This window comes from Chinchilla lanigera, unplaced genomic scaffold (assembly GCF_000276665.1).
Source record: "Chinchilla lanigera isolate Chin_1 unplaced genomic scaffold, ChiLan1.0 scaffold00007, whole genome shotgun sequence".
Taxonomy (NCBI): domain Eukaryota; kingdom Metazoa; phylum Chordata; class Mammalia; order Rodentia; family Chinchillidae; genus Chinchilla; species Chinchilla lanigera.
The window spans coordinates 29,573,409-29,586,696 of NW_004955408.1; the positions used below are offsets into that span (position 1 = coordinate 29,573,409).

General features: G+C 48.0%; 1 protein-coding gene across 1 annotated transcript in view; it reads right to left on the reverse strand.

Moving 5' to 3' along the window:
- Positions 1 to 8,328: 8,328 nt before the first annotated feature.
- Positions 8,329 to 13,288, reverse strand: part of Lman2 (lectin, mannose-binding 2) — a 15,504-nt gene continuing 10,544 nt past the window's right edge. Inside the window, exons 7-8 of the mRNA XM_005376426.2 lie at positions 11,340 to 11,459; positions 8,329 to 9,021 (exon numbers count right to left, since the gene is read on the reverse strand). Coding sequence (XP_005376483.1) covers positions 8,861 to 9,021; positions 11,340 to 11,459 — 281 coding nt within the window. The 3' untranslated portion in view covers positions 8,329 to 8,860. The remainder of the gene's footprint in view (positions 9,022 to 11,339; positions 11,460 to 13,288) is intronic.

Below are 13,288 nucleotides of genomic sequence, written 5' to 3' on the forward strand. Positions count from 1 at the left end.
AAAAAAAAAAAAAAAAAAAAGTAACCAAGACACCACCGTAGTAGGTCATCAGACAAGTACATGATAAATAACAGAAGAAAAATGTACAAATCTGAAGAAAGACATAAATTCCAAATTGAAAGAGGGTCTCCAATTGCCAAGGGAAAGAAAATAAAAGATTCAAACCTGAATAGACATTATGTTGTTTCAGAGCACCAAAGATAACAATTCTTTAAAACTTCCAGAAAGAATAACAGTGTATTTTCAGGCACAGGAAAGTTAAGAAAGATTACCACCCAAGTAAGTCAGCTGTCTGTCACTGTGACAAAATGCCTGAGATAATAAACTTAAAAGGAAAGGCTGATTTAGGCTCATGGTCTCAGAAGTTTCAGTCCATGGTCACTTGGCCCTGTCGTCAAGGGATCAGGTGGCGCAGTACAGCACAGTGGGCGCATGGAGGAGAAGATGCCTGTTCACCTCATGGCACAGGGAAGCAAGGCAAGGGAGGAGGAGCCAGAGTTCCACCATCGTCAAGGGTATACCTCCACTGCCCTAACTTCCACTAGGCCCCACCTCCTACAGACTGTAGCACACCCAGTGGCATCATAGGCTGGGAACTAAGCCTTTAACATAGTTTGGATCCAAACCACAGCAACCCCCAAACTGTCTCTAAGCATTGCTAGAGGTCAGACGCACAGTCCCCAACTTACCATGGTTCAACTTATGATTTTCCCACCCTATTATGATACAAAGTGATACACATTCAATAGAAAGCAAACTTCCAATTTTGAGTTTAGATCTCTTCTCAAGCTAACAGTATACTGTCTGATGCTCTCAAGATGCTGGGCAGTGGCTTCGAGCTATAGCTCACAGGCAGCTAAGCAATGATGAGGGGAAACAACCAGTGCTCTACGGTGCATCACATTGCTAGGCTAGAATGCTTTGTAGATTAGGTGTATTAAATGCATTTCCAATTTAGGATATTTTCTTTTCCTTTCTTTTTTTTCCAGTACCGGGAATCGAACTCACAACCTCACGCTTGCCAGGCAGGCGCTATGCCGCTGAGCTAAATCCCCAGCCCCCCAATTTAGGATATTTTCAACCTATGCTGGGTTTATCAGGATGTAACCCCACCATCAGGGAGCAAAAATGCAAAAAGAAAACAGGGGATAGAAGAATCAGAGATTAAATGGACCAAGAAAGCAAGTAATTGCATTTTTCATTTTTTTTAGGCACTGAGGATTAAACCCAGGGCCTCATAAATGCTAGGTACATGCTCTACCACTGAGCTACCCCACCAGCCCCTGGAACAACACATTTTTATTGACTGATTAAGATAGGGTCACGTTATGTAGTTCAGGCTGGCCTTCAACTCACAGCAACCGTCCTGCCTCAGCCTCGAGTGCTGGGATTACAGGCATATGCCGCCATGCCCAGCAATAGCATATTTTTAAAAAACAGTAATTTGGAATCAAAATCAAATCATTTCTGTTAGATTTTCTATCTGCCCCTCCAGGATGAGGGAAGACGCAGGCCACACATAAGTGCCTCTACAGGACATAGAGAATCCTACCCAGGATTCCAGATTTCCAGTTTTCCACCAAGCAGTGATGCAAGAGGGGCAGACTGGCTGAGGTGAAGAGAATGTGCCATGGCACGGGCAGGTGACCCAGTCACCTGTTTTTTGTGCATCAGTCAGTCATCTTTACCTCTTGATGTCAGACAAGTTGATGCAGAGTTTGCCCTGTGCCTTCCTAACATGCTTTCCACAAAATCACACTTCCTCCTAAATGGACCTGTGACATTTCTCAGCACACTAACTCAGTCAGTCAATGCATTTAAACAAGATTCTCCCTCTGATCATGACTTCCTATTTTATGAATTAGGCTGTGAGGGGAAAAAAATGGAACAGTGCATTCGCAGTGGTTGATTTCTCTCCTGTGTGAGTGCTTTCTGCAGCAACAGGCCAGAGCACAGGGGCATTGGAGCTCCCTGCTCCAGATGCCCACGTCCCCAGCAGCTGCCGCCTGTGGGTGTACACGAGGGCCAGAGGGTTAAGCGCTCGCTATCTCCAAGCCTCAAGCCCACCCTGCTGTACTCTTCTGTCTGCTGCTAGGTCTGAAACTTGGTGATCTACATTTTCCAGCCTCTTTGGCAAGCTGCCACCTCCTGGGTCTCCTATTGGGAAGTACAGATGGGAAGGAGGACAGACGGGAAGGAGGTAGTGGGAAGGGCCTTACTCCAGGACCAGAGCCAGGCACCTCCGCCTTCTTCCTCACTGCCAGCGAACACGAGCCCGCTCAGTGCCCTGCAAACCACCTTGACTATCGAGGCACCAGCTATGTTAGTTGCCCCCACTCGCCAAGGCTCTGAGCCACCTTGGTGCGAGGGAGCTACACCTCCCCCAGAAGTCCAAGTACCTGAATGGTCCCTTTCCTCAGCGGTCTGAGCCCTGCCAGCGCGCGCGCTCCGCCAAGCTGCTGTGTCCTGTTCTCCCACCTCTTCCCATGCTCCCGCTGGGAGGCGCTTCTTCACTACATTCCTGGGCTTCTCCAGTGGCCCCACTTTCCTCTCAGTCCTCCTAGACCCCTATGGACAATCCACTCTATTAAGCCTCTCTACTTGAAATACTCAAGAGCGGTACGTGCCTTCTAGACTGGAGCCTCGATCACGACCGCCCTCCACTAGACCCTCCACTCCCTGACAGCAAGAACTGTACTTCTGTATCCCTTGCCTAGCGCCTGCCCAGTTCATACCAAGAGTTTAATAAAGATCTGTTGAGTTAATTAGCCTTTAGCCCACATATGGGTTATGAATATTGTTGATACAAATCAGAAAATGCCAAATATTTATCATGAGATTCTTACAATAAAACTGTCTTTTGGAAATGCCTGTATCTTTCTCTTTTTTCCAGTACTAGAGATTGAAGCCAGGGCATTCACACTGACCCACTTCCCCAAACCTTTTTTGAGACAGTCTTGCTGAGGAGCCCAGGCTGGGCTTGAACTTGTGACCGTCCTGCATTAGTCTCCCGGAGCGCTGGGATTTACAGAAATGCTTGTACCTTGGAGCTAACTGAAATATGATATATGGAAAAATGTACAGATCTTAAGTATACAGCCCAATGAATTCTAACTCCCTTGTTTCTAGTAAAATCACAGGTCTTTCTCCTCTTCCACCTAACTTCTCATCCTCCGTGCCTTTTTTTTTTTTTTTTTTTTGGTCTTTTTGAAACAGGGTCACGCTATGCAGTTCAGGCTAGCCTTGAACCCACTTTGTAGCCTACACTGGCCTCAAATTCACAACGACCCTCCTGCCTCAGCCTCCCAAGTGCTGGAGTTATAGGCGTTTGCTACCACACCTGGCTATCCCCTTGTATTATTATTTTTTTCTCTTTAACCATTATTATGGGTTGAATTTAGCCCCTATGTTGCAGTTCTAATCCATAGTACCAAATGGTGACTTTCCTTGGAAACAAGAGCTATGTAGATCTAACCGAGCGAAGATGAGATCACTGGGGAAGGGGACCTGATCTAATGTCTGGTATCTTCAAACAATCTGGAGGCAGGCATTGTGGTGGATTAACTAATGGTCAGCTTGTAACACCCAGCTGAACTGAGGACTGTTGCCAACAGCACACAAGAACTGCAGGGGAAGATGGTGCTGATTCTCCTGGAGAAGCTTGTCACGCTGGTTTTCCTGATGTGAATTCAGCTGTTCTCATCAAAGCAGCTCAGGACTTTGCTGACGCTGACTACAGTTCTTTTCAGGACAGCTGTGGTCCTTACCTTGAGTGTTGCTTCCTGGCTCCAGTGCAGACCCCTCAGCCTGCTGGCACAGATCTTTCATCCCACTGGTGCAGACTCTAGCTTCCACCACTGACCTCTGAGCCTTCCCACCGGAGACCCTTGACACAGACTTGCACAGACATTGTCGTGGGCGTTCACCTCCAGCTAGACTCATGGAGGACATTGCCACGGGCTCTAGACCTCCAGCTGGACTCACACGGAACACTGTGGGGGGATCCAGGCCCTCAGCTGGGTTCTTTGGGTCTCTAGTATGTGGACGGATCCCCTGCACTTCTTGGCATTTGACTCTTTGAGTGAATATTATAAAATAACCCTATAAATTATGTGTCCTGTATTAAATCTTTTCCCGTGTAAACCATGCCCACAACAGGCATGCAGACAAGCAAGTGATGTGAAGACAGCCCTGTAATGATGGAACCAGTGACTGCAGTGTGTGTCTACAAGTCAATAAACTCCAGAGATTGCCAATAATGCCAAAGGCTGGGAAAAAGTAACGATACCCATAGAGAATCAGAGAGCACGGCCCCGACAATAACCTGATTTCAGAATTCCAGTCCCCCTATTTGTAAAAGGTCACCAAGTCTGTGGTTCTTTTTTCTACATCTCTAAGAAACAAATACAAGCATTATCTAATATTAAGTATTTCAATTATTCCAGCTGATCTCACTACTCAACTGTAAGCACTATGGGAGGAACGATTTTGTTCTTTTTGTTCTCTTTTATCCCCAGAGCCCAAAACTGTGTGGCAATGAACAGGCAGGTGGATGAGTATCAGCTGCAGTCCAAGGCAGACCCAGGTGTGTCAGAAAAGTCAACATATGTACAGCGGCACAGGGGTGAGGCTGTGTGTACCTCTAAGTAAGAGAAAACAGGACACACTAATTTGAACAAATAAGAATTTATTTCGCTCACATAAAAACCCAGCAGTTAGCAGTCCAAGATTTGGGCAGCACCCCAGCCATGTCATCAAGGACCTGTCATGTGCCAGTGCTCCCTTCAGCCCCCATCGTCACAGGTAGCTTCTGCACCCTCATGTGTTCCCCTCACGTTCCAGGCAGGAAGATGGGTGGACAAATGGCCACACTGCTTCTTTACATTGGGAATAACCCAGTCTAAGCCCTTCCCTACCAAACTTCCTCCGGCATTTCCTTAGCCACAGCACTTACAAGTCCTCTAGCTGAAAGGAAGCTGGGGAGGTCAGCTGAATACTTAGCCTTCCAGGCACTAAAAGAGGACAAGAGCAAGGGACAGTATTAGCACTAGTTGCTTTTGGGGGCTTCAGCTGGTGGGGAAAGATGAGTGATGTTGCTGAGATAACTGGTTAGACAGTAGGAAAACTGGAATCCCTACCTCACACCAAATACATACAAAAATGAATTCCAAGTAGATTAAATGCGAATTTTGGTGAGACCCTGTCTCAAAATACAACAGGCCTGGCAATCAATGTAACTCTGTGAGAAGGCCCTGGGTTCAATCCCCATAATTCCTCCCCCGTCACACACACACACACACACATACACACACACACACACACTCTCTTTGGAAAAGCAATCTTTGGGAAAGATTTGTAAATGACACTTGAATGTAGACACTACATCAAACACCATCATTACAAAGTAAAAAGCAAAGCATACTGGGAGACATCTCTTCCAAGCATATAACCAAATGATTGTGACACACAAAAACTGTACACAAATAATAAAAAGAAAGCGGATGCCAAACTTAAAGTATCACAGAAGAAATTACATGACTGATAAAGATCTTCAAACTGACTTGTGAAGAAATAAAAACTAAAACTTTTGCACCCATCAGATTGTTAAAAATTGAAAACTGACATCAAATGCTTAGTAGATAGAGGGAAATCTCAGCAACCGTTAACCACAGTGGGAAGAAAAGGACATGCTCCACTTTGGAGAGCAATGTGGCCCCATCCAGTAAAACTGAAAATGTATACAAGTTACAACCCAGCAATTTTACATTTGCAAGTATAGACGTGCTCAAAAACGTGGGGCACACAGCAACATCTAAGAGCTAAAGCCTGGAAACCACCTAAATGTTCAGGGGTAGCACAAAAGAGAAACTAGAATCTATTCATACCATGCAGCACAATGAGGAAGACACATCCTCAGCTACATGTTGCCCGAAGCATCACTAGCAATGTTGAATTTTATAAATTGTATACATTCATATACCACTAGAGTTTTTTAAAACAATACAATGTACTTAAATGATATATAACTTCACAGTAAGATTTTTAAGAAACAGAAAAGTCAAGTTCAGCAGTGATTCCCTATGGAGAGAGGGAAAACAGGGATCCAGGTGTATTGGCAATCTTATTCCTGTACCACAGAGCAGGTACATGAATATACATTTATATTAACTTTTGTATAATCAGGTAACTTTTTTTCAGACAGGGTCTCATTATGTAGTCCATGCTGGCCTCAAGTTTGTGGGGATCCTCCTGTTTCAGCTTCCCGAGTTCTGAGATTACAAGTGTGCACCACCACACCCAGCCAAATAATTCCATTTCTTAATTTAATTTTTTTTGTGTCTGGAATCAAACTCAGGACTTGTGCTTGCTAGGCAGGTATTTGTGCCACTGAGCTACATCCCCAGCCCAATTCCATTTTTTAAAGCATGTGGCAAAAACCTAATTATAGCATTACACCCTCATGTGTGTGAAAATGCAGATATGTCAAAACCTTCTAGGAAAGAACTCTAGGTATGAGGTTTGAAACAATCAAGTTTTTCCCAGATGCAACACATTATGTTCCAATGGAAAGTTCTGCTCAGCCCGACAGTGAAACTGACTATCAAGATCACTTTTGTATGTGCTCTCAATGTAGCAAACACTTGCTAGAATAGAAGCCTGGATCTTCGTCAGAACCAGCAAAAGGGCTCCTAACACTGCCCTTGTCCTGCTCCACATCTTCCTAACCCAGACCTGGGGAAGGCAGAGGGCTCTTCCTAGTTCCCCAGGTAGCTCTAATAGGCAGCCAACACCGAGAACATACAGTGCCAATTTGCCTGATAATTTGAGAATTTAGGGAGGGCCAAGATAGAATAAAAAATTAAAGGTTAGGCAATGATGACATGGTTCAGCCATGAAGTTCCAGACTCCAGGTCTCAGCTCTGCACATCAACATGGACACATCCTCCTAGACACATCCGTGTGGACACATCTCCCACCTGAACCAATGCATTTCCAGGGCTATTCAGTAAAATGAATGAATACGTGTCATCTGATTAGAAGAATGGCATGCAGAAAGCACTCAATGTTTGCTTTTCTAAAGTAGAGAAGCTGTTCTGAGAAGTGTCCAATAAAACATTTCAATACAAAGCACCATGAGTACTCTCTGGTCTTATGAAAAGGCTCCCAAACTTGTGCAGGAAACAGAGCAAAACCCCATGTTACTGTGAGTAACCTCTGGACACCTAGCCTGTGGAAAGCACTTCCTGTACAAAGACAGGAAGCAGCAAGGACATAGGGAAGGTTAATAATAGATCCATGAAAAGCTCTGCAGAGTGATGTTGAAAATTAAGAGGAAAATAAATTCTTACTCTCTTCATTCATTTTAATACTATCTGTATGTTTTGCAGTAAGAATCTACCCAGGAGTGGTGGTGCACGTCTGTAATCCCAGCACTTAGGAGGCTAATCCCAGCACTTGGGAGGCTGAGGCAGGAGGATCACTGACAGTTCAAGGCCAGCCTGGGCTACAAAGGGAGTTCAAGGCCAGCCTGAGCTATATAGCGAAACCCTGTCTCAAAGAGACAAAAAAACAAAAAACAAAATCTATTTGACAATGTTAACTAAGAAAGACAGGCAAGGTTTGCTCTGGCTTGGGAGATGGGCGACCCAACTATTATTGAGCTACAAGTAAAAGATGCCAAAGCTGGTGATAGGGAAGGCCCCCAGGAAGAACACAGTTGGGCTCAGAGTCAGATGCTGCGGGACACACTGTTCCCTGGTGAGACCTGGATGGCAGCAGAAGGCAGGGACTGGGGTAGAGATGAAGAGATGTCTGTGGAAGCAGCTGGATGGCGATGCTCTCCCTTCAGAGGATGGTTTTCTTCCATTCCCTGTATCCCCTCTGCCTCCTCAAAGCACCCACAGGAAGTACTGCTGACCCCAACCTGTCCTGATGCCACCAGTCCCTTCCAGATGTCAGTCCCTACAATTTCTCGTCACTGCGTTCCCCTGCACCCTGCCCTAGCTGAGCCTTGAAGCTCGGGCTGAGGTCACACCCTCTGTAGTCCCCACACCCTCCCCACCCCATCTCTTCCCAAGAGGCCCTGAGCCCGAGATTGCAAAGGGTCCTGACCCAGCACACCACTTTCTGGGCGAGGATGACGATGATGACGACGACAACAGCTAAGTTCTGCTTCACCATGTTTCTCCACCTGGGAAATGGGGCAACCACATCCCTCCCAGCCAGGGCTCTACTGAGGGCCAGAAAGGATGACGCTGGAAGCTACAGAGCAGCAGCTGGCTGCGAGTTATCAGAAGAAAAAGAAAAGCTCCTGAGGACAGTCACAACTAAGGTTGGCTATGTCACTTTATTTAGCAGTCACACTCTGGGCCCCACCAACCTGCTCCTCCATCTTCGCCTGAGGTCTGCCCTGGAAAGAAGCTCCAAGGGGAACAGGAAGGCCCAGGTTCCCCCATGTGGGCCTTGTCTGTCACCAGACACATCACACACCTTAGAACAAAACCACTGCTCTGGGTCCTTGGAGCCACCCCAATGTGGCATGGGGGGCCCTCCAGTGTTCAGCAACCACGTCCAGGACCTCAACCCCAGGTACAGAGCCACTGTTCCTCAGATGCCACCTGGAACAGGGCTGACGGCCTCCGTCCCCAGCGGTGGGGATGCTGACCCTGGCCCTGCTGGTTAAGAAGTTTTGTCCTGTCCATGCTGGGCAAGAAGCAAAATGTACGAAAATACTTTAATCATTTCTTTGAAACGGTTTAAGAAATAAGATCGTCTTGTTTTTCTTTTACGATCTCAGTAAAAAAATGTTCATATTAGAGCCCAGGCCTGAAGCCAGGCTCTTCTCAGACAGGTCGGCTGCTCAGTAGAAACGCTTGTTCCGCTCCTGGCGCTTCTGAAACACCACGGCGCCCACCACGGCGCAGACAATGATGCCCAGGAGCGCACACAGCAGCAGCAGGAAGACCCTCCACCCCGTCAGGGGGCCGCTGCGGAAGTTCCCCGTGGGGTCGTCCACGTTGTCTGAGAAGAAAGGGGAGAGGAATGGGCCAAGTGGGAGGGGCAGGCCGCCAGCGGCCTCCAGGAAATGTGTCTAACAGGACCATGGCTAGCATAGTCCCAGCCCCAGCCCCAGCCCCCACACCCGTCCTACATGTGGGACAGCGCTGGTTGCAGGGCCGTGTCTTAGAACAAGACATACTGGCCAGAGGCAGCAACTGCACTGACCTGACCACAGCTAAGCACTCAAGCCCATCATGGGTAGGGCAGGAGCGGAAAGAGGGCCAATCCCACAGAGCCCAAGGTCCCAGGAACCAAGGCCTGGGGTGTATTCTGCCACGAAGCACTGGTTAAAACTAGAGATTCCTAGGCTCCCTTCGAGATTCTGGTTCTATACAGGGAGTGGCCCAAGGATCAGACTTATGAGCAAACTCCTCCCCTCAAATCTGCGTGCTGTCACAGCTGGAGGCTCTCAGCAGCCTTCCACGCCGATCTTCGCCCTCTGCACACTCTCCTGCTATGGCCACATCACTCCTTTGACCCTAACTCCATCAAGAGACCCTGCTGGGTGCTAGGCCCCAACATGTATGGAATCTCAAAGATCCTGACTCTGAGATATGGCACCCTTGTGACTTCCCTATTGAAGGCCGAGAGAAGGAAATAACCAGCCCATAAACGGAGGAGGAGAGATCTGGACGGAGCCTTGTTTTAGCTACTCAGCCTCCTCCAACTGCAGTCCTCTACTCTCCACGGGGGGTCTGCACAGGCCTCTTCCCAGCCCAGCCTCTGGCCCTTGTGTTGACTCTCAGCTGTGTCCACGCTGCCCACTTGATAGAACACTGACTTCAGGGCAACCTACAGCCTCCCTCCCCAGAGCCGAACCCAGGCAGGCCTGCGGCCTACTTTCTGCCCCTGCAGTGACAGCAACGGCCACTGGCTGCACCAGGAGCGCTGTGGCTTAGCCTCAGGGCACCCACAGTTCCCCTGTAATCCCTTTTCTGCCTCACTGCTAGCCTGAGCCCCAGGGCAGGGGCTGGCCATGTTTCCAGTGCCCAGCCCGTGGCGAGGCGTGAAGTTCTGGAAATATTTGCTGAAGGAACAAGTATATCATCAAGTCTGAAAATGAGTTAAGGGGCCAGGGATATGGCTCAATGGCATAAGTGCCTGCCTGCCAAGCGCAAGGTCCTGAGTTCGATTCCCAGTACCAAAAAATAAAAAGAAAAATAAGAAAAAGAAAAAAGAAAATGAGTTAATTCCTGCCTTGCCAGCCACATGGGGGTGTGGGTAGGGGGAGTAGATGGTACCCCTGAAAGCACTTAGGAGCCAGAACTCCTCTGGTCAGTGGTAGAAGGGTTTATCTGGCACCTAAAATATTTAAGAATTTGCTCATCAGGAGTGCGTTCTAGCTTGAGCTGAAACAGCTTGATGGAGATGATGTCATGATTGTCTATGGGACCATTTGAATCTTTAAAAAGTGAAACACTGGGCCGGGGGATGTAGCTCAGTGGCATAAGCACTTGCCTGGCAAGCCTGGCAGCCTGAGATCATGAGTTCGATTCCTGGTACCAATAAATAAATAAATAAATAAAAAGTGAAACATCACATAAAGGCTAGATTCTGGCTTCTCCTAAAAACCCAGAAAAACACTGGGAACAGGGACTCAGGGCTGGGTAAGCCCTATAGTGCGCTGGCCTGGCAGAGCCTGCTCCGGTCTGTGCCGTGCACTTCTATCACCACCAGCCCCACAGACATTCTTGGGGAGGGAAGAGGTGGAGGTGCCTCATCGCTCCAATCAGAACACTCACTCCACAGGGCAGGGTGGTGGTTAACGGAAGAAACCAGGCTTTAGGGTTTTGCAGAAATCCAAGTTCAAGTCTGCCCTCTCCCGCTCTCTACCTGAGGAAACAAAGGAATTGGTCCCCGTGGCCAGCACAGGATCAGCCTCCAGGCTGTTCACAGAAGTGACACATATGGTACAGAGAGCTGGGCATGCTACTCTACAAGTAACAACCTGGCCCCAGGCGCTTTACTGGCCATGTGTGCAGGACAGGAGGAAGTAAACTCACATGTGCACTGATTACCATGGTTGCCCCAACAGAAATCACACAGCAAGGAGGATGCCCTCATAAATAACTCTTCTGCCTCACTTGAAAACTCACTGAAGCTGCCCCAACCCAAGCTCCTGGGCTCTAGGAGCTCAGGCAGGGCCGGACAGTACCACTTCCCCAAGGCAGGGCTGATACAAGAGCCCAGACCACAGCCATTACTGGATCTGAAAGGGTAAAAGGACCAACAGTGCTCACTTGAGGCTCAGGCAGGGAGGGGACCATGTTCACACGTACCTTTGGGAGACTTGAAGAAGTTGACACCAGGCTCAATCTTGGTCCAGTCAATGTTTTCCTCATCAGGAGTGTGTTCTACCATGAGCTGGAACAGCTTGATGGAGATGATGTCATGATTGTCTATGGGACCAAGAGTGCACCTGTAATGGCCTAGAGCCATCCTCAGGGGCATGGCCCAAGGTCCTGTCCAAAAAGAAAGTACTGGCCTGCCAGAGAGAGTGCTACTCCTGCCCAGGGCTGGCCTCTTTTCTTCCCAGCTACTTCCAGGGCCCAGGAAGACAGTATTCTAGGATGTGGTTAGCAACACACACACACACACACACACACACACACACACACACACACACACACAGAAAATAAAAGGGAAGCCAAACATGGTGGCACTTGGCACACGCCTATAATCCTAACACTGAGAAGGTTGAGGTAGGAGGATTGGCAAGAGTTCAAGGTCAGCTGGGGCTACAGAGCTGAGACCCTGTGTCAAAAAAACCAAAAAAAGAAAATAAAAGAGAAAGCTAGGAGGAGCCGGGCATGGTGGCGCACACCTGTAATCTCAGCATTCAGGAGGCCAACGCAGGAGGACTGCTGTGAGTTGGAGGCTAGCCTGGGCTATAAAGTGAGTTCAAGGCCAGTCTGATCTGCATAGTGAGACCCTGCCTCAAAAAGATCAAACAAACCAAATCATCTGAGTGTAAATCCCATGTCTGCTGCCCTCTTTGAGGCTGTTTCCTCATCTGTAAAATGTGAGTAATATGATGATAATCCTCTAGGCTGGCTGGTCACCACGGCAAGCTAATGAACATACAGAACATGAAAGACACACTGCTGCCAGAGGGTAAGTACTTAAAGCAGAGACCTGGCAAGGGCTGACTGAGAAGCCTGATCCTCCTAAGGGCAGGCAGCTGCCAGAAGCTCCTGTCAGACACCCATGTGTAGGATGCAGATAGACAAGTCAAAATCCAGCTAAGGACCAAACCCCAAAACTCAGTTACGGTATCCAAGGAGACTTGGGAAAGGTATAGTCCAAAGAGCACAGGTAGGAGAGCACCTCTGCTTGACACCAACAGGTCATCCCACTAAGAGACAAGAGCTTTCCTGGCCAGCCTAACTCTAGCCATAAGCTTGGTGAACCAACTGGGATCTGGAGGAAGGGTACTGTTTAAAATGGGGAAATTTCTAAAGCTAAGAGAAGGAAAATTTCTAAAGCTGGTGGCCAGATCAGGGAGATCCAGGTGGCAACTGAGAGCCACAAGGGCATAGTCTCTGGAGGTGGCGGGTGGCCTGGAGACACAAGGACCAGCTATGGTGTCAGACTTTAGTTCCCACCTGGGCTTTGCCGCTTCCTGCTTGTCATCTTGGGGAAATCCCTCAACTCTCAAATTCCCTATGGTTTCAGTTACATAAAAACAGGAACTGCTACCTAAGCAGAATACATCCCACGACTACCTACAGGATACCTAGCATTGACAGCATCCCAACTAATGGCTGGACACTAACTCCTGTGGCAGTCTCCATCACTCTTCACTGGACCTCTCAGAAGAGCCTTGGAGAGCACCCACCAGCCACAGATCTGCTCCTCACATGTGGAAATATGCTAATAGGAAATTCCTGGGAAGCTGGGCGTGGTTGCACACACCTGCAATCCCAGCACTTGGGAGGCTGAGGCAGGAGGATCATTTTGAGTTCCAGACCAGCCTGGGCTACAAAGTGAGCTCAAGGCCAGCCTGAACTGCATAGTGAGACCTTGTCTCAAAAAGACATTAAAAAAAAAAAAAAAAGAAAAAAGAAATTCTTGGTAAAAGGTTAAGGGAGGGAGGGGGGCGTTATGGTGGATCCTTCAATGAAACAAGACTAATCATATGCTGGTAATTACAGAGACTGGGTGACTAGAATAGGGGCCTTACTAGACCATTCTCTCATCTTTGGGGTACACAATGGGAAGTTCCCTA